We start from the raw sequence: 20,735 nt of genomic DNA on the forward strand, positions 1-20,735 counted from the left end.
CGCTAGGGATGTGCGCGGCGCCGGGTGCCCGGGGCCATGCGTGCGCCGTTGGGCCGCCAGCGCCGCCCGCGCGCTCCGTGCTGCGGCACGTGCAGCTGGAGAACCTGGCGGCCGGGCTGAGCGGCGGCGTCGTGTCCACGCTGGTGCTGCACCCGCTGGACCTGGTCAAGATCCGCTTCGCAGGTGAGGCCGGGATCCGTCACTTCGAGGGGCTCGGAGGTGCTGCCCGGGATTCTGGCTTTCACGGGCTGCAGGGCCGTCTGTTTGCGGCCGAAGACCGCCCTCAGGCAGGGAGCACGATAGCTGTGTTGTAGACCTGCTAAATAACGGTGCTGATGTCGTTGGGCAGAGAACTCCACGTTGTTGGCTCTTCCTTACGGAAACCTCACCTGCGCGGTGACTTTGCTCTCGTATTATTGTTCTTTATGGAGGTTTCGCTGTATGGGTTGGTACCTTGCATTCATATCGGGTTGTCAAACTGTAATACTGTACCACTGAACTTAGAAGCGCTGCTGCAGGATGTTCTTGAGATTTCAGAAGCAGTCCCTTCTCCCTGTCCAGCCCACCAGCACGAAGTGCTGTGTTGGAGCAGCTCCCATGGAGGCAGCAGTGCTGACCACGGTGCCCAGTGCATGCCAGCTGAGGCTGTGCTGATGGGCAGCAGCACACCCTCCAAAGTACTGGAGGGCACAGAGAAGGGCGAAGCCAGATCTTCCTGGAGGTGACTGGTGAGAGAACAGACATGAGCTGGAGCATAGAAAATTCCAGTTTGTTGTTAAGAAAAATAATTTTTAACCATAGAAGTGGTCACACGCTAGAAAAGGTTGCCCAGCCTTAGAAACGTTCAAGAACTAACTGGGCATGCCCCTCATTACCCTGATGTAAACAGCTCTGTTTTGAAGAGGGAGTTGGATTAGATGACCTCTGGAAGTTCCTTCCAACCTAAATTACTCCATGTTTTTATATGATGGTTTGAGTTTTGTACCTGATGTTTGCCTGTTAGGTTTTGGTTGGATTCACAAAGACTATGAGACCTCAAGTCCACCTTAATAGAATAGCTCCTGAATTGGTCGTTGACAAAACGATTGACAAACAGACTTGCAACCATGTCTCTGACTTCCTACCTTGTTTAATGTGCTTATGTAAAGGGAAAGGGACTAGCACAAACAAGGAGGTGTCACTAAAAGAAGGAAAAATGAATGCTCACCCATCTCCAGTTACCTAGGCCCACAGGGAAAGAACTCCAAATGAAGAACCTCCAGAAAGAGATCCTTCCTCAGCGGCAGTCAGCCCTTAAATGAGGACTAAGAGGTATGGAGCCACGCTCCACCCCATCCAGTCACACATGTGAATTGCCTTCATCTGTGCTCCCAGGGCTGACCAGATCTTTCCTTCAGTGGTTCAGGCCATGACTCAGCTGTCCCCATACAGTTTATAAGCCTGATTTAATGGCAGCATAGTTAAATAAATAAATAATTGCAAAGGTATTTCAGAAAGGTCCAGCCCTGCTTGCTCAGTAGAAGGAAAAAGGCTTTTACGGAGGTGACTCAGAGTAATACCTCCTATTTATTTCCACAGAAACTGCAACAGATACAAAGAACACAGTAACACTGTTTGATAGAGGAAATTCGCAGCTGCAAAACATGTTTTTTTTTTCCACCATAGTCACCACCATTAGCTGTGCATTTTCACCAGTGGTGAAGTTGCATGCTGCAGTCTTGAACATTTGTGGAAACCATCTATGGTATGTCAGCAGGTGCATTTTTTTTCTCCACGTGGAGTAATTCAGTGGGACACCTTTGCTTCATACACACTTCCATGTCAGTTGCCATTCTGTCAGGCTGCCCCTCTGCTGCCACCTATCACACAGCAACAACACATAGTGTTGTAATGAAAGAAGGACTGGTGCAGTAAGATATTACAGAGAACAAGAGGAATGCTTACCTGTCTCTGAGGATATAGGCTCTCAAATAATAAACTCCACAAAGGAGGGATCTCCAACAAGAGGTCCTCCCTCACTGGTAGTCAGCCCTTAAATAAGGTTGAATTGCCTTCACCTATGATTCCAGGGCTGACTGGGTCTTTTTCTCCAGGTGCTCAATCAGTGTTTCAGGCCATGACTCAGCAGTTCCCATACAAGCAGAATATTGTCAGGAAAGTTCAGTGTACTGCCATACCACCGATGTCTGCCTCTGATCTTTTGGACCAACATAATCAAATAGGAAGCATTAGTTTTGGAGTCCTCAATTTGTGTTCTAGTTTTCAATGACGGTCAAGATACAGAGACCTTGTCACAGCATGCTCACAAAAAAAGCGTTTTATGCTTAGTGCTGAAGTCTGTCAAAATATACAGGACTGTACACAAAGTTCAAAGGAGAATGAGTAACGAATGTGGCGCTGAACCAAAAACATCTGGAATTAATGATTAATGTTTTAGTGGGGTACAGAAACAATGCTGACTGTAAAACTTTGAGATCAATCTCAGGTAAAATTCCAATCTAACCTTTTGTCTATTTGAGGAATAAAAATGCCTGCAGTTTACGTTGCCATTGGTAAAAACCAAATTGCTTTGCTGTTATGTCTGGAGCAATGGTACTTACTGCTGTATATTGTGTGAGCATCTGTGCTCTAGACAAAATTTGTCAAACAAGGGCTTGCATGCTCTTTCTCTTGTTGGCAATGACATTTTATGAATATTTGGGCAAAAAACTTGGTGATTGGGTAGAAGTGTGCTTATTTGATGTTTTCTGTGAATCAACGTAATGAGAAACGAACATAAGAATTTATGATGGAAGTAATGTTTGAGTGTTTAGCTGAAACTGCCTATTGTCAATAAGACATGACCTACTGAAAATACTCAGGAATTTATAGAACATTCACAAGAAGATTTAGAATCATAGAAACAGAGAATTACTCAGGTTGAAAAAGACCTTCAAGATCATCAAGTCCAACTGCAACCCAACCATTCTACCTAACTATAACAACACACTGCTAAATCATATCCCTGAGCACCACATCCAGGTGGTTTTGAAACACACTCAGGGATGGTGACTCAACCACCTCCCTGTTGAGCCTATTCTAGTGCTTAACAACCCTTTCTGTTGTTAAGAAATTTTCCCTTATATCCAGCCTGAACCTCCCCTGACAAAACTTGAAGCGATTTCCCCATGTCCTGTCACCAACGAGGAGAGTCCAACCTCTCTCACTGCAATTACATTTCAGGTATTTTAAGACAGCAGTACTAAAAAAATTCTTATCTAGGGGTTTCCAAAACTCATCATAGAAATTTGCAGTCAAAGAGGCCATGCATATCACTTGAAATATGATGTGAAATTCTCAGGGTGCTAAAACAGAAAACTACAGATCAAAGCAGGTGCTCACCGAAAATGCCTGTCAGTGCAGTTAGTCTTGTTAGACTGCTGAGAACTTTCCTCCTGCAGAGCTTAAAAGTTTTTTTGCTTTTTGTTCTTTCAAGTTCTTTAAGACTAGAATTATTGAAGCTGTAAACCCCAGCTTGTGCATACTTCTAAAATACAGCTGATGAATGAAGCATTTATGTTGGCTTGCAGAATTGTTTGGAGGCGTGTACTTGTGAGGTTGCTTTTACACAGTTGAGCCACTTGCTTCCTGTAATGTTTGTTCAGTGTAATTTCTTTCCTTCATAGTGAGTGACGGATTGGAGCTGAGGCCAAAATACAGTGGAATTCTCCACTGTCTGACCACTGTCTGGAAGAATGAAGGACTACGAGGCTTGTACCAAGGGGTAACTCCCAACATGGTTGGAGCAGGGGCTTCCTGGGGGCTTTATTTTTTCTTGTAAGTAGAACTGTGTCAGATCTTGTGCGATGTCACGTTCAGATAAAACCTGCATCTTTCTCAGTGTGTATAAAAATGGGCTAGATGGCTTATAGACTTCCAGTTCTCTTATATGTCCAGGCCTGCTACCCATCATTACGATTTGCTGTTTCAGAATGTGAGCAGTTTGAGTCAGAGACCTGTTACTTTATCAAGTACAGCGTGTCCCCCTTGATGCTGTGAGAACACTAAGAACTTGAGAGATGGTGACAGCATTTGTAGAGTCCTCTAAAAGTTCAAATAAACTGTGCTTAAAAGCTCACAAAAAAAAAAAAAAAACCACAAAAAAACCCAACAACCTAAACTGGAACTGGTAGGATAAGAATTAAAGAATGTGATAAAGTTCTTTACTAAAGTTAAATGTTCAACTGCCTGTGTTTTTTTTTTTAATAATTTGTGACTGTTCTTCCACTGTTTTTGTTGATGTACTTTGCTTATGAAGGCCGTTCTCAAATATCCAGTATTTTCTACTTTAGTAACTAACTGACCTGATTTACTGCTGGCCAGTGAAACATTTTTGAGAATGATTATTTGGCATGCTTATGCAAAGCTCACGTGTCAGTTGTGCAGACTCAGCTATTGTTGAACTTCAGCCCTCAAGCTGCACTGTGAGCTCCTGTTGACACTTCAGTGCCTAGTGTGACTTTTCAAATCATGAATGTTGGAAACCAGATCAAGAGATGAAAGCTCAGTGAAAACAGAAAATAAATAGCTACCACTGTAACACTGTGATAGTTAGCCTAGAATTCCTTTCCAAGGTTATGTATCACCTAATGTTTTTCCTGATGGTCAGTTTTGGTTTGATGGGTTTTGTTTTTTTTTTTGTTTGTTTGTTTGGTTTGACTTTGTTTTTTAGTTTGTTTTTACTTTTACAAAAATGCATTGTATATTTTCCAGTTATAATGCCATCAAAGCTTACAAGAAGGAAGGGAAGCTGGAAAGTCTGACTGCAACCGAACACCTGGTGTCAGCTGCAGAGGCGGGTGAGTTAAATACAAAAGAGGTTAATGTTTTCTCCTGGCCTGTCATATGCTGCTCTTCCTCTTTGTGTGTCAGTGCTGCTTTTCTTACAGGTGACAAGTGTGTTTGAGTTCAAATGTGATCACTTATTGTCTATAAATAAATTAATGATGTCTAGAATGAACGGATAGTTAACCTTTCGGTTTTGATCAGAAGTAGCAGTTGTTAAGATACCTTCTGATCTTGTTTTCACTATATATAAAGCGTGGGGTGTGGGCTTTTTTCCATATTTAGTACAATGCTGAGTCCCTAAACATAACTATACACACAAGCTGTTACTAGATTGTTAGCTCATAAACTCTGGAAAAGAGAAGACTTACTGAAATTATAAGTGCCATAGACCTTTCGAAAATCTTTATCTAAGTTCTAGGTCTTCTTAGAAACTATAGATCCAAAATAAAAGTACAGTTTTACTCATCATGACTTTTAATACATTGTTTCTAAAATAATTTATCACATATGCTTCTGTGTAGGTGACTGAGAAGATTTTTTATTAGGATGTTGTAGCCCTCATTTACTGTTGAAATACAACATATATTGTATTTCAGTAGCCTTTATAGCTACAACAGTTTGCTTGTGTTAACCTGGCAGTACGGTTAGGTATATTTCTCATGACTGAGCTGTCCATTTGATTTTGAATAGTTGTGTATATGAAGACTAATTCAATTAAGAAAGCATAATGAAAATATTGAGGTTTCCTATCTCGTGCAGACGGTACTGCTCACTGTGGAACAGTGAGGCATAAAAGAGCATATGATGAGAATGTAGAAAAAGCTATATGCTCTGTAGAAGTACTCTCTGCATGAGTAATTCACGCTTGGTTTTGATCTCTGAAGACAGAGGGAGAGAGCAACAGTGTGCCTAAACTTTGCCTATTATGGGTAATATGAGTAGTGTTGTAGGATAAGTAGTTTTGTCATTGTAGAAGCCTGTGTTACATTGAACTGAACAAACTGGGACAAGCTTTGGCATGGGCAATACAATCAGTCTAACTTCCATCTGTTCTCAGGAGCCCTGACTCTCTGTATTACGAACCCAATATGGGTAACGAAGACACGACTTGTATTACAGTATGATGCTGGTGTTGATCCATCGAAGCGACAGTACACAGGAATGTCTGATGCTCTTATAAAGATATACAAGACAGAGGGCATACGTGGCTTATATAAGGTAAGAACATTTAAGAAAGACTCAAGGATTGACTGGCACCAGTCAGTAGCACTGTGAAGCTTGCACTTGTCTCACGAGAACCTACAAGTTATTTTTGTACAGTTTATTTTTATTCTGTAAGTCAAAGCAAAGATTACGCAAAAAGGCTTAATCCCAAGAAAAGCAATTACAATGTTGAAAGGTAGGAAACTGTTGAAGAACAGAGTGGAAGTTTCATGTCTAAGCCATCTTTTGAAAATGCTGAAATGAGAGTAAACTACAAGCTGCTGGTAACCAGGATTTGGTTAAAGAGGGCAACTGTAGTCAAGTCTATATTGCTGCTAGTGCTTTCTTTCATTTCATCCCTTATCTCTGTCTTTCTGACATCTTGTGCAATATAACATATGACTAAAGTACTTGCTAATTATTTTGTCTACAATGGATGGTTTCACAACTGCTCATTTGCCCCTTGGTTATTTACGTCTGTTATCTGTCATCTCAAGATCCATACAATTTGCAGACTTATAAATATGTTCTGCATATGTGTGGGTTTTTTGTTCCCTTTCATTTAGGGAAACAGATGGCAACTGGGTTGGGACTTTTTGCCTCTTTCTTCCTTCAGGCCATTACATCAAGATGCATTCATCAGTCCCTGGAAGGTGTGAAGAAACCTATTTTAGTTCAGCCTGGCTCTTCTCTTGCAAGTAGCACTATAGAACAGGACTATCTCTTAGGAATTGTCCTGATTACTGAGTATCAGCTTCTCTTTGCAGTGAAAAATATAGGCTGAAGTTTTTAATCACCACGAGTTGCAGGAGATATAATGCAGTTGAAAGCCTTCTTTTTCCTCATGACCTTAATTTCAGGAAGAGTTTGTTACAGCAGATGAGGAAAATGCCACTGCATATTGGAAATAAAATCTGGAAGTAGTTGCTTTCTGATGCATTTGAGATTAGCTTTTCAGAGAACGGCGTTGTCCTCCAAGCCATTCTATATCTTGCTCTCTGTTGTACTGTTACTGTTCTGAGCAATTGCTGTTAGTCCTTCGTAGCACACTAGTAATGGACAGCTGCAGCACTTTTTCTTGTGCAGTCCGTTAGCTCTGTTAGGTATTGTTAGTTCATTAAACTGTAGTTCATGTAAAGTTAGGTTCCCTAATAATTTGTGCTTCTTGAACTTGGCTTGGATTTGGAAAGAGAGAGAGAGAAGCCTTTCTTTCACTGGTCATCCCAGTAATCTAGTCAGCAATCTTCCAGACCCTTCATCCATAGGCTTTGTCCTTTGGCCTCCATTTCTGACACAACTGGGGTCAGAGCTGCTCTGCTGCATCCAGGCTGGGGAAAAAAAACTACACCTTGTGCACCTTGAGATTATGTGATTTGAAGGTGCCTAATAGATCTGTTGGAGTTCTGAGCTCTGAAAATTATTTTGCCTTACAAAGTTGAATGTCATGCAACCATCAGCACGTGTTTCTTTTCAAGTCTAAGGCAGGAGAGATCAAACATTTTAAAACAGTCTCAAGACTGCAGGAGTTTGCACCTTAGGAAAAACGTAAAACATCTTTGAGCTCTTGAGAAATTGTTAGCTGCCTAGCCTAGTAGCTTGAGTACTGAAGTGTCAAATGGTAAAATTGTCCTTGGCCTCCACACTTTTTTTGTATTTTCAGTTTCATTCTCTTTCGTTGATGATGTAGAGGCAGCAATTAGAGCAGTGCCTGTAGCAAACAGTAATAAAAATGGGAAATACAGAAGGTTTAAGGAGATCAAAAAAATGTAGTGTCATCAAGACTGAGAGTAATAATGCAGTATGCTAGGAACAGCTGGATGAATCCTCGCAGTGCTCTATGCTCATTTCACCAAGTGAAAATAGATATATTGGACACTTCTGTTGATCAGTTTAACCGTTGGTAGGCAGGATTATATACTCTGAGGATTAAATATTTTTTTCCAGTGCATTAATGCATAAAACATTTAACACTTTATTTTGTTGGGTTTTTTTTACTTGTGCTATTTTCCTCTTTGCAGATGTGAAGTTCGTAAGCTAAGTGATTTTCTATTTCTTCGTTTTTGCATATAGCACAGTCCATTGGGATCTGATCATATTGCATTTAAATGTAGTTCAGAGAGAAGAACTTTCCACAGAAGATGGTATCATTTTTTGCCTTGAAAGAATCAAGATGGCATAAGGACATAATGGCATTCTTCCAGTATCTTTCTGCACAAGTTGTCAGAGCAGGGCACTCTAGTACTGCTGGTCTTTGATATACTGAGAACCCAACTGAAGATGGTGTTACACAGATTGCAAGGGGAGTCTGCTGCGCTCCCTCTAAACTTAGCAGAGGCTGCTCTGGCATGAGCTCTTGCAAACACTTCAGGCAGTGTTCTGAATATTCCACCTTGTTCCCTGCTTTTATCAAGAAGCACAGGCTTTCCTCTGTACATTTGCCTAGGTTCTTTTCCATTTTGGTGGTGACATTCAAGATGGGAACCATCTGGATGTTTTTCTCTTGTCCTGGATCTTCCACACTTACAGTTGTTCAAAGACATATTTTTTAATTCATATTGTTTATTGTTTGGACTTAAATGCTTTACCATTTCCATATCTAATAACATATTTAATTCTGTCCATTGACCTAATCCTCCAAAGCAGAATTCAAGCAGGATTTCTTTGAGCAAAGATTGATCCTGTCAAGCTCTCATGGAAAAACTGTTAAATATATGTTTTGACTATTAAGAATAATAAATATATTAAGACATATGATTTTAGTATCTTCACTTTACAGTCATACTGTAGATAAAAAATAAATGGCAAACTTTTGTGGAGAAAGAATGTTTTTGTGTGAAATTCCAAGAATAAGAAAGTTGAGTAGGATTATAATTCCAAAGCTTCTTTAGATGGATATTTAATTACCGAGAAGAACTCAGTTTTGCCTTGAAATGTTTTTCCTTAGGAACACAATGACTCAAATTCCTCCTTCTTTATGATCAGTAGAGCCATCTGTCAGTTCTTATTTTGCTGAGGCTGATTGGCAGGCAGTTGTTTCACTTGTCCTTCCTGCCTCTTTCAGTACTGGCCTGCCATTAAAGGTCCTTCAGTGTTTGAAAGTTTTCCCCATCACCACAAGACTTGGAGCATGCTAGTGTTCATTTAGCAAACGTCATCAGTAGATACTCCGGGACTCTTGGGAGCAAGTTATTCAGATTTGCTGGCTTAAATTTAATAGTTGAGCACTCTTAAGTGTTGTTTAATGTTCTTCTCTTGTTAGTGGGGAAAATTTTACCTAATTCTCTTATGATATGACATCATTCTAATTCTTTCCAAGTACAAAGCAACTATTTTCTCTGTCTTAGAGCATTTTTACTGTCTAGTCATAGACATACGGTTATGAAGATTTTCCCTGCTGTCACTGCAGCATTTCGTGCTGTTCGTGGCTGTGCTGACCCAGATAATTCTTCCTTTGGTACTTTCAGTAAGTTTGTTCTTTGTCTGTTTCTCATGTTACTTTATTATTATTATTATCATTATCATCATTCATTACCAGTGAATTTTCTTTCTGATACAGGTTTTCTGAAAACTGAAGGTGTCTTTCTCATTTACTGTGTCCTTTTAGCAATAAACTTCACAAAATTCTATGATAATGCTCACAATTGACAAAATATAGATTTTTGCTTCAATTACACATGTTCACATTTGGGGAACTATTTCTGTTTGGTTTTTTTTCCATTTTTTTACATTGTGATATGAGACTTTAGCCCTTAATTCACCACATTGGTTTGTAGTTCCTGACGTTGTATGGCCACTGTTTTATACTGTGAGAAGAAATTATTCCTCATATATTAAATAGAAACCCTAAAAGTCAATACCTGAATGACTATAATACCTTAAATTGAAGAAATCTACAGCTTCCAGACAGCTAATCTCTGAAGTGACAGAGGCTTTGCATGATTTTTATGCCTGCTTTTGTTTTTGGCAGATATTGTTTTAATTTTTCTTTATGTTAGGGGATTATGACTAAATTTATCTTTTTGTCCTGATACACAGTGGACATTCCAATGGACTTCTACCAGGATCACTTCCCTTCTCTTCCTCCAAGTTCTTACTAATGTGTTCATCTGTCTGCATTCAGCGTTCTGTGCTTCCAGTTTAACCAGTTTAATCTAATACAGAGTTTTATGCCTGGATCTATTTTTTATATTCCTCTATCTTTTCCAAATGGATTACAAAAAATAAGATGAAACTGCTCAACACCAGCATTATTTTAGAAGTTTTGGTTTTTAGAATTCATTTTGATCAATCATCTCATTATAAATTTTCTCTTTGTGACAGTTTTCAGCAAGCTTTTGGCTTGTACAAATCTTTTTCAGTCAAGATGATTAATTCTCTATTTATTTGCATTTTTCCTATGTAAGGCCCAACTATCCAAAAAGAGAACTAACACTTTTCAGCAGCCATGCAACTGTCAGCTCATTTTCAGCTGAGCTCCTCCTGCTCCTGAAGAAATTCATGCCTTCTGCTTGCAGGGACACCTGTTTTCACCTTCACTTTAACTTTTTTGAAGGCAAAGGTTTCTCTGAATTTCCATGCTTTATTCTTACTGTCCATTACTTGAATGCACTCAAACTGATGATCTGAATCATGGGTTTATCTTTTAATGCAAATAATCTGTAAAACCATATATGAGTTAACTTTTTTATCGGTGACCTGCAGCTTTCTGCTGCGTGCGTATGTATATTATAGATTTATATATAAATAAATGTTGATTTTTATATATGTTATCAACACAAGTACATATCAATCTCTAGGACTTGATCACAAAGAGTTTTTATACCTCTGCTTTGATAGCCTTCCTCACTGAGACACCAGCTTCTGTAATTTCCTGATCAGTCTCAAGTGGGAAGTGAACAGCTTACTGCCACTCCTGGGAAGAGGAGGGGCAGGAACTCTGCAGCACATTAGCTAAAAGACAGCTTGGTTGTATTCTTACATTCCTAGTCTACATTACCAGCTTTCTGTTCTAAGACTTGGGCTTGTGCTTTGTTAGGTAGAGTGCCTAGGCCACTTGTTCTGTCTTGCTCACTCATTATAATGTACTCGTCATGACACATGGAGAAAAAAGTAACATTCATTACACTTCTGATGCCTGCCTTCAAGAATTTCAACCAAGCACAGCAACAGTTGTGCAATCCATTTTTAATGGAATGGTAGACATTTGTATGCACAGAAACTGAACTCTTCCATGTTATATACTTCTTTTGAATTGCTATTCAAGCTTCTTTTATTCCTTTTTTTCTCTTTAGGGATTTGTTCCTGGTCTGTTTGGAACTTCACATGGAGCACTTCAGTTCATGGCATATGAGGATCTGAAACTGAGATACAACAAGTACAGAAACAGAGTGTCAGATACAAAACTGGTAAAATTATTAATAATTAAACTGTGTTGTGGCATGGGAACAGGTAGACATTTATGGCATTCATTTAGGTCATAGAGCAGACAAGTTTACAAAGTAAATATATGTTAATATATTAATTGAAATGTAGAATAGATAAGGAAATAATGATTCATCACTTTGGGAACAAGCAGCTGCTTAGTTATGTTTTTCTGTAGTGAAATCATCTTACTTTGGCAAATATCTTGAGACTCTTAGGGAGAGGAATGGTTTCAGAAAACAGTGGAATCATAGGTTATCTTCTTAAACACTTGCCCATGAGGCTTGTCAGGAGCAAACTGGGCAAAGATATTGCTGCTTTTGGAACATCTGGCACACTTTTCTAGAAGCGTTTTACTTGATAGGAATGAGAGGTATTATATTTTACAATTGGTTACCTGAAACACTCTATATAGATAAACATCTATTTCTTGAAAGAATTTATTGTAAAGGGGAAGAAAATAGTGTTTACTTACAATACTTAAGAATCAAAGAAGATTTTGTAAAACACTGTTATTTAAGCCATGGTTATTTAAGCCATCTTTGTTTTTAGAACACTGCAGAATACATAATGATGGCAGCTGTATCCAAAATATTTGCTGTGTCAGCGACATATCCCTATCAAGTTGTACGGGCTCGTCTTCAAGATCAGCATAACAGATACTCTGGTGTGTTAGATGTGATCCGCAGGACATGGAGGTAGGCATACAGGGCTGTAAGTTTGTGTCTGGAAAAGTGAGCAGAATCACTGTGTTTGCTGCCTTGGTGCTGACTGGTTATCTGTATGAAGGCGTTCGGTGGAATGTGCTACTAATAGCTGTAATCTAAAAAGGAGGAGACAGTGCTAGCCTGCAGACTTCTGTTCTTTTAATCTGCTTCTTTATTATATTCCCCAACAAATTTTGCTCATAGAGTAGCAAGGTTAAAAAAACAACATTGAGTTGGCTGTTTTGGGGCTTGTAAAGTAGTACATCTCACTTCAACTGCTTAAGATCATGACACACGTGGAGAGAGGTGTGCTGTTAGGGTGGGTGGCTGATACCTGGAAGAAGGAAGTGAGTTAGACATGGCTTTCTATACCGTGTCCCTGGGTTACTCACAGTTCTGGCTTCCTGAGAGATTATTAGAGAACTGTACCTCACACATGTGCCCATCTTCTAGCAAACCCAGCTCCACAAGGCACATTTAGAGATGTAACACAACTCTGTAGTTACTAGGAATGGTCACCTTTGCAGTATGCAACCAGTGTTCATTTTGCTCTGGATGGTGTTCCTGGGTTGCAGCGTACTGCTGCAGCGACGTGAATGAGGTCAGCTAACTCCTGGGGGTGTTGTGGTGCCACTTGAATGAGGCTGTCTGGTTCCAGAAACTTCTCTGGCTCAGATGCATTGCAGCCATTTTGGCTAAAGCCAATTCTAAGTGAAAACAGCTCTGATGTCTCAGTGCTGAGCCCTTCAGTGTTACAGTCTTTAGGAAAGCTTATTAATTCTCATAAAGCATGGATGTATGCATCCATTTTATGCTCCTTTCTGTACTCATTATGAAATCAACAAATGCAGCCTAGGGCAGCAAGGAGAGTGGTGTATGGCATACCCAAGCATATTCCAGGATCTCCTCTGACTGTTCATCATTCTGGATGTACCAGAGCCCTGTGAAACTGGAAAACAGGGTGCTGAAATGAGAAGTCCTTGAAACATTCTAACAGATTTAACAGTGAATACTGTGGTTCAAATTGGGAGAAGTTGGATCCTCGTGTATTGGCCAGTGGATTCAGAATTCTTGAGGAAGTGCTCCAAAAATGCATGCTGACTTCAGCAGCTGACTTATAGTTGAGTTCTCCCTCTGCTCCCTTGGTGTTGTATGACTCAAAACCATAAAGCCCTTCAGCCCCATTGGCTTCAGTGAGCTTAAATCTGAAAATGTTTTTTGGAACGGGCTGCAGAAATTTGAAGTTATTTTAACCGCTCCTTGTGGTATGAAGAAACATAGTACAACCTCCTATTTAAATAACAACTTTTTTAAAAAGCCCTAAGCTGAACAACTCATTTACAGAATAGTATTGTATGTTCAGAAGAGAAAGTGAGATTTGATATGACTCCTTAAACACTTAAGTAAGAAACTGTTCTGAAATTATTACTCTTAACCTGAAGTATATCTCCATCAGTGAGAGCACAAGAGAAAAATACCAGGCTTTGTTTTATGTCTGATTTTTATTTAAAATATATTAAAGTAAATGCTTTTCTCTGTCTTTAAAGGAAAGAAGGAATTCACGGATTTTACAAAGGAATTGTCCCCAATGTGATCAGAGTGACTCCTGCGTGCTGCATTACCTTTGTAGTTTATGAAAATGTGTCACGTTTTCTACTTGGTTTTAGAAAAGAGAGTAATTAAAGGTAAAAGTTTCTGTTCATAAAAATATATACCCTTTATTTTTTTATATTTATGATCTGGAAGATAGTTACTTCAGCAGCCTATTTTGTCACTGTGAAAAAAACTCTTGAGATAGCAAAACCCTGCCTACATCTCTTCTCTGAGGGTGCCTGTCTGGCTGCTTTCCTCTCTGAATCACCAGTGTCTGCTCAAAACAGATGTCTGCAACTGTGAATTAGCACTGTGGCTGGGTGAAGGCAGCTGTGCAGCATTTCAGCTCATCTTGGCCTCCCTGGAATAATGGACTCACCTGCCTGACTGGTGTCAAGATAACAATTGGTCACATCGTACTACAGAAAACTTCATCTAAAAGCAGTTCCAGTTTCTGAAGTGTCTGAACTTTCTTAAGTCTTTATCTGAGTGTCATGAAGAAAATATGTGTGTAGCTGCTTACAGCAGCATCCTCGGGATCCATTTCTGTCATTTGTCAGACTCTGGGTTATGGAGAGCTCCATGTTCCATCGGTCACCAACACAGAAATGCAGCCTCTGTGGGTGCAATTTGGAAACTCAGATTGTTTTGTAAAAGTCAGCTGTCCATTCCTGGTTTTGAGCAATTGCAAATTGAAATCCACTTCTTGTCTCATACCAAGACAGACTTCCAGTGTGGTTTTTGGCTTGTTTTTAACACCAGACCAAAGTCTGTTATGCACATTGTTGGCAACTTACTTCATTTGATTTCTCACCACCCCACCCTCCCCGGCCACTGCACCATTACTACAGAGTACATCTGACTACATAGTGCTTAGTTGAAAGAAGGCTTAGTTTAAAAAATGATAATATAATCCATTAGAGATGCAGTTTTAAAGCAACTTTAACAACGGCTGGCCTTTAAAAAAAATGCATTGGTTTTCTAAAAACTTTGTGCACAGGGCTTTCTTAAAAAGCAGTGACTCCTGCTGTAGTCTCAGGAAGTGACTAAGACTATTGCTAAGACAACAGTAAACTGAATTACAGTACATTTCAGTAGGTTTGAATAATGATGTTTATGCCAGTAGTTGCTGACAAAGATAAGTGCTTTTTTGGAGACTTGGGTTTATTTGTTGTAGTTCTTCATTAAGAAAGTGATTTACTGAGCATAACATTTACTGTTACTGTGAATGTATGAAGGAGTGACAGAAATTAGCAGCTGAGGAAGAAAGCTGCTAAGCAAAGATTTCCAACAGGTGAGGGGAAATAATGAGTTTTATAAGGAGCAGAGAACACAATCTAGCAAAACGTCTGAATAACCACTTAGAGAAGTTCTTGCTTGCAACAGAAGACTGACCAAGAGCAGAAAAAAGGCTATTTAATTTTTTTTTAATATATTAAAGAGTTGAGTTGGTTGTACTTAAGTTAAATTTGGAAATCTCCAAACTGCTCAGTATTTTGAATCTCAATTCAGCAACCTGCTTGCTTGTTTCTCTTGATAGTGTTGTCATGCTTTGTATATGCCTGACTTCTTTTTTAATAACCTAATGCTCCTCCTCCCCAGTCCCATCCTCTCTGCCGTTGCTGTTGATAATACCTTCTCTCATCTGAAAAGGCATGTGACTGGCTTTCATTTTTAAATTATTATTAAAAAGCCTCCATTGACATTTAGATGAAAATCACATTTACCAGTTTACCCCAGAAATTAACATACAGAGTCTTTATTGCTTTATTTTGCCTCTGGAAGGTTTTTACTTAGGTTTCTCTGTTTTCTAGTGTGCAGGATCCAAAATATATAGGGAAGATGTGGAAAAAAAAAAACATTAAAAAGTAATAAAAGTCATGCACTTACTCTCCTGGATTAGTGTGTTCCAGACTTAAACAGGTCTTGAGAACCAGGATAAATGTAAAGACAGGCCACTAGCACATACATGGTCAGCTACTGCCTGCTGACTAAGATGCAGTACAATCACACATGGCTTAGCTCATAGTATCTGTGTTCAGATACCTTGAAAATATCTTTCCAGCCAATGAGACAGTGACAGTTTGTTTAACAGATGAAGAGCAGCTATGCAAGGTGCTGGCTTGCAGCAGCATCACACATAAACTTGCAGTGAGGAAAGCCTGAATACACTCTTACCTGCAGGTGTGTTCCTCTACCATTTTAAAGATGCAGATGAGCTAGCAAATTAAGAGATGCCTGGGGGAAGTTTTATAACCTGTTCAGAAGAAAAGCTAGGATTTAGTATCAAACAGCTAAAATAAATTCAGATTCAGTGCTTTTCCTTTTAGTTTCTGGACAAGGTGTATTTCTGCATGTTATACATGCTTTTTGTTTTTTATTATTTTATTTATGTAAAATTGATTTTGTAATGAAAGCATGACTATATTTTCCCTTTAGAATCTGCACTTTCGTGTGATTTAAACATATTGCTTATTGTACTGGGAAGAAAGTCCTGAAAGCACTGCTGCTAACGCTGCACTAGCTACAGGACACACCATGGACAGTGCTGCCATTCCTTGTTACTTCTCCACTAAGAGGCTGCAGTCAAATATCTGCAACATCATTCTTTCAGCGGTCCACTTCAGGAAAGCCAAGGCATTTCAGCCTGCCTTACTTAGGTATTTTCCAACCACATGTCCAGCTTTAATACCAAAGTGATTGCATATATCTGACGGACAGTTCAGGAAAACTATTCACTGGAGAAATGAAACCTACTCAGTTTTCACACAGAGTAATAGCTGTCTGCACTGAAATCTGGTCTCTCAGGTGGAGGAGGGAAGCCTGGATAGTCTGCTTTCACTCAGTTGTTCAAAACGTGTTTAACGCTTACCAGTTAAGTCACAGGAGGTTGCTGGGAGATATAAGACTAAGCAGAGCATCCCATTCCACATTCTTCCATAGAAGCAGATGTTATGGGTGTACATTTCAAAGCCTCATGCCAAGACTTGTCATTATGTACAACTGAGATCTTCTAAAACAAGGGTGTACCGTAATGCTGTGTCAAATACCTTAAAGTTTGCAGACCAATAAAATACCCTGGATGTTAATTTTTTGGAAAAAAAGTCTTCTTTATTTTTTGATACAAAAAAAAAAAATCACACAACTCTTAAAAATGGTGGTGTATTTTCATATATCAAAAAGGGATATGAAAAGTTAATGAAGCTGCTTCTTATATTCTAAAATGTCTATTACAAAAAGCCTCTGCAGTGTGCAAAAACAGGTTAGACAAACACTACAGCTGCCAAGTTTGGTGCCTTTTAGACAACAACTTGCTTCCAACTCTATAGAAATAACTTTTGTAGAAAATTGTACAAAATAAAAATAGGGATTATAAAAAGGGAGGGAGACTTTATTTCGGCAGTTCTTCAATGATGATACGGGAGACTGAATTCCATCCAGTAGAAGCATCTCCCCTGGGGTAGTCAGAGCAAGTCCCAACCCAGATGGCGATGTCCACCAAGCCGGCGTTGATCCCTTCACACAGACCTTCCACTGGTGAGAGACAGAAGCCACGTCACCACGGCAGACACAAAACACTTTGTATTTTGGACACGAGTACTTCACAAAAGTACACTGCAAGCTCGTACTATTTAGTTAAATCCAAATAAGTAACATTTTTGAAGGAAAAAAAATCTAACAAGTTATCACGTGGTCATGATCCACTAAAGGGAGGAAGATGTCTTTTTGCAGCTGGGCGCTGGCTTCACGATACCTTAGCTATGTTCTGTGAGCAAAATACAGCTTAAATCTCTGCTGTGATGGCAGAAAGTATTCATAGCCATAAGCCTGCTAAAGTAATGCAACATTTGGTTTTACAAATACTTCTCAGAGTGTAAATATCAACCAGCGGGAAGTATCAATACTAGAGTGCCAGATGTAAACACCTTGAAAAATAAGACAGTAAAAACGTACAGCTTAGTAATTCTAATGTTGTTATTCCTGATGGCCAGTAGCGAAAAGCAGAGAAAGGGAAGCTGTAGTTCAGTGGCCACCCTTCTGCCTCCTCTTGGTGTCCTTGGGCTTCCTACAGCAGCGTGCTCCACGCATTCAGTACGTGGCTCTGCTGCCAGCTTCTAACCCATTCTGTTCATGCAGCACTGGCACACGTACCTGAGGAGGTTCGGTGTATGTTGATAGTAGAATTCAGTTCCGGACTGCCTTGATCTAAGTATATTATGGCTTCAATGGGAAGTGGCCCAGCACATTCTGCTCCATTGAAAGTGAAGTACCAGCGTTGACAACAGGCGCTTCGGCACTTCAGCCGGAGGGATCCACTGAAAAGGACTCTGAGAGCACTGTTGGAGCGCATCTTTGTGAACGTGCATTCCTAAATAAGGAATAAAAACATTTCAGTAGCAAACTCTGACTTCGAACCTACTCCCCAGAATGGCCTTCAGAATGTTTTGGTTAATTTTTTATTCCCTTCCCTCTGGGGAATGCAAACGAGAAACAACACCCTGTAGCTGGTAATGGAGAAGAGGGATTGTAAGAATTCCTAATTTTATACCTGTGTTATAACCGTGTCACCTTCTGGGGGCATAGGTGAGGGGATATGAGCTGTCTGAAAGCCGCACTCAAGTTCTTGTAGGAGTGGACAGTACAATTTCTGTCTCTAATACCACAACTCCTGGATTTCGTAATATTCACAAGATTTGTCTTGGCTGCAAAAATGATAAAAGGACTAAAGGAATTGCTTAAACTCTGATTAAAACTCTAAAATAAAGAAATATGTTCAGGTTTTTAAGAGGTTGCTAGTTTGGCTCTGAAACGCTGAATCTTTTTTTTTTTTTTAGGATTGAAGAGGTGAAAACCTTTCCCTCTTCTGCACGGACGGAGGTTCTTGGCAGGGTGCCTTACAGCACTGCTGTCACACACCGACACCACAGCTCCATTGCTCTTTTGTAACACTCCTGCAGAAGCTGACAAGTGGGCACAACACTGCTAAAGGTGGCTGAGATGGACCTGAAGCAAAGGACTCTGAAGAGTCCACCCTCACGTTTCAAAAAAGGTTGTAACACGAAACGCAGCAGGAGCTGTACAGCATTTGTGCTACCCTGCCCTAACGTCAGATCTTACAGCCATTGTGGCACTGCTGGAGCTGGCTTACCGCTATTTTCCCCAGGTCTATGCCGTAGTTCAGCGCGCTCCACGAGCACTGCTTGAAGTTGGGCGTCCACGACTCCTCAACGCTCTCCCGCATGCATTCGCCCTTTTCCCCCTTGGCCCCATCACGTCCCGGGATTCCTGGTGTCCCCGGGATCCCGTTGGTTCCAGGGTTCCCATCCCGTCCAGGGACGCCACTGGGGCCCTGCAGGCAGACGCCGTTGTACTGAAAGAGACAGCAGAGCTTGCTGAGCAGCCAAGCTAAACACAAGCAACACAAGTACAAAAGAAACCCCGCTGTGATAGAATCACAGAATACCCCAAGTAGGCAGGGACACCGAGGGATCACTGCACCCAGCTCCTGGTTCCACACAGAACCACCCAGAATCAAACCCAATTCTGAGAGCTCTGTCCAAACGCTCCCTGACCTCCAGCACCCGGGGCCGTGCCCGCTGCCCTGGGCATCCTGTTCCAAGCCCACTCCCCTCTGGTGCAGACCCTGTCCCTGACCCCCACCCATAGCTCCATGCCGTTCCCTCGGGCCCTGTCGCTGTCGCACAGAGCAGAGCTCAGCGCTGCCCCTCCGCTCCCTGTGAGAGCTGCAGCCGCCATCAGGCCTCCCCTCAGCTCCTCTGCTCTGTGCTGAGCAAACCCAGCAGCCTCGGTGCTCCTCATACATCTCACCCTCCAGACCCTTCCCCATCTTTGTAGCCCTCCTTCAGATGCTCTCTGATAGTTTTGTTAAGTGCAGGCAGTGCCCAAACCTGCACACAGTGCTGCAGGTGAGGCTGTGCCGAGTAGAGTGGGTACAGCTGAGGGGTTATTTCTGGAGATGGAGAAAATGGTTCCACTAGAGGAAACAGACCTGCACGAAATGGTGCTGTCAATGACTCCTGCCCAGCCCTTCCCAATCCTGGCCCCACCTGTTCCAAAAGCTGTGCTGGTGTGACAGCCCAGCCCTGCGCAGGCAGCCCCCAGCTGCCCCTGTTTAGGGGCTGTTGATTACATCCCGTGCAAAACCCAGCACGGCCACTGAGCACCTGGCTGCAGCCCCTCTGTAAGAACAGTCAGCAGCTCCCGGGCGGTTGGAGTAAGATGAGCCCTGGAATCTCATTATCTTATGTAGGTTGCTCCAAAAGTAACGCCTCCTATTTATTCCCACGGAAACTACAGCAGATATAAAGAGCACAATAACACTATTTGACAGAGCAAATGCTTGCGGCACTCCCCCATCTCACAGCGGCTCGGTTCGGTCGTGTCGCCGCAGCTTCGCTACGCGCATCTGCCCGCAGCCCCACGGGTGGGCCGGCGCGGAGCGCGACGCGTGGAGAGCCGCGGAAAGAGGCGCCGTGCGGCCGCCAGGGGGCAGCAGCTGTCAGCGCGGTGCCTCGCTCCCCTGCCGGAGCCGCGCCGCTCCGCCTGCGGGACCCTACCGCATCTCGGCGCGGCTCTCAGCGCCCTGCGGCGAAAACGAAGCGCTGCGCGGAGGTGGGGGGGGGGGGGGGGGGAAGGGGGGGCAGGACAGCGCTGCTCCCCGCACCGACCCGGGGGTGGTCCGTGCGGAGCGCGGCTCCTGCGGGAGGTGAGCGGCAGCCCCGCGGCTCCCGGCAGCGGCCCCACGACTGCTTTCCACGTTTGCGAGGGCCGGAAAATCCCCCTCCTCTCGGGGTGGGGCGGGCCCGGCGCTCAGGTGTCCGGTTGCAGCGGAGCTGCGGTGCGGCCGAAAGCGGAGATGGGGGGGAGGGATGCGGCAAAACCGCTGCGAGCGGGCGGCCACCGTTCATTCTCCGTTCGCAGCTCGCTACGGATTCAGTGCTCCGGCCCTCGAGTAACAGAGCG

The 20,735-nt window shown here is 41.9% G+C and overlaps 2 protein-coding genes across 2 annotated transcripts; one reads left to right on the forward strand and one right to left on the reverse strand.

Moving 5' to 3' along the window:
- The first annotated feature begins 8 nt into the window (after positions 1–8).
- SLC25A32 (solute carrier family 25 member 32) lies at positions 9–15,184 on the forward strand. The gene is made up of 7 exons (XM_065752224.1): positions 9–183; positions 3,666–3,816; positions 4,753–4,838; positions 5,885–6,045; positions 11,322–11,435; positions 12,004–12,149; positions 13,706–15,184. The coding sequence occupies exons 1-7, from the start codon at positions 9–11 to the stop codon at positions 13,839–13,841; spliced, it is 969 nt and encodes a 322-aa protein (XP_065608296.1). The 3' UTR covers positions 13,842–15,184.
- Positions 15,185–16,863: 1,679 nt separating this feature from the next.
- CTHRC1 (collagen triple helix repeat containing 1) lies at positions 16,864–19,508 on the reverse strand. Its single transcript, XM_065751703.1, has 4 exons — positions 19,413–19,508; positions 18,901–19,122; positions 17,904–18,120; positions 16,864–17,285 (listed from the first exon to the last, which is right to left on the reverse strand). The coding sequence occupies exons 1-4, from the start codon at positions 19,506–19,508 to the stop codon at positions 17,143–17,145; spliced, it is 678 nt and encodes a 225-aa protein (XP_065607775.1). The 3' UTR covers positions 16,864–17,142.
- Positions 19,509–20,735: the final 1,227 nt, after the last annotated feature.

Source organism: Cyrtonyx montezumae, unplaced genomic scaffold (genome assembly GCF_038088225.1).
Source record: "Cyrtonyx montezumae isolate F1298 unplaced genomic scaffold, pur_monq_1.0 scaffold_8, whole genome shotgun sequence".
Lineage (NCBI taxonomy): Eukaryota > Metazoa > Chordata > Aves > Galliformes > Odontophoridae > Cyrtonyx > Cyrtonyx montezumae.

Coding starts and splice junctions, on each gene's coding strand:
- CTHRC1 (XM_065751703.1), bottom strand. CDS start 19,508: ATGGCGGCTGCAGCTCTCACAGGGAGCGGAGGGGCAGCGCTGAGCTCT. Junction 18,121..18,900: donor TAGACCTGGGGAAAATAGCG/GTAAGCCAGCTC, acceptor TTCCTTATTTAG/GAATGCACGTTCACAAAGAT. Junction 17,286..17,903: donor CATACACCGAACCTCCTCAG/GTACGTGTGCCA, acceptor GTCTCTCACCAG/TGGAAGGTCTGTGTGAAGGG.
- SLC25A32 (XM_065752224.1), top strand. CDS start 9: ATGTGCGCGGCGCCGGGTGCCCGGGGCCATGCGTGCGCCGTTGGGCCG. Junction 184..3,665: donor GGTCAAGATCCGCTTCGCAG/GTGAGGCCGGGA, acceptor TTTCCTTCATAG/TGAGTGACGGATTGGAGCTG. Junction 12,150..13,705: donor GTGATCCGCAGGACATGGAG/GTAGGCATACAG, acceptor CTGTCTTTAAAG/GAAAGAAGGAATTCACGGAT.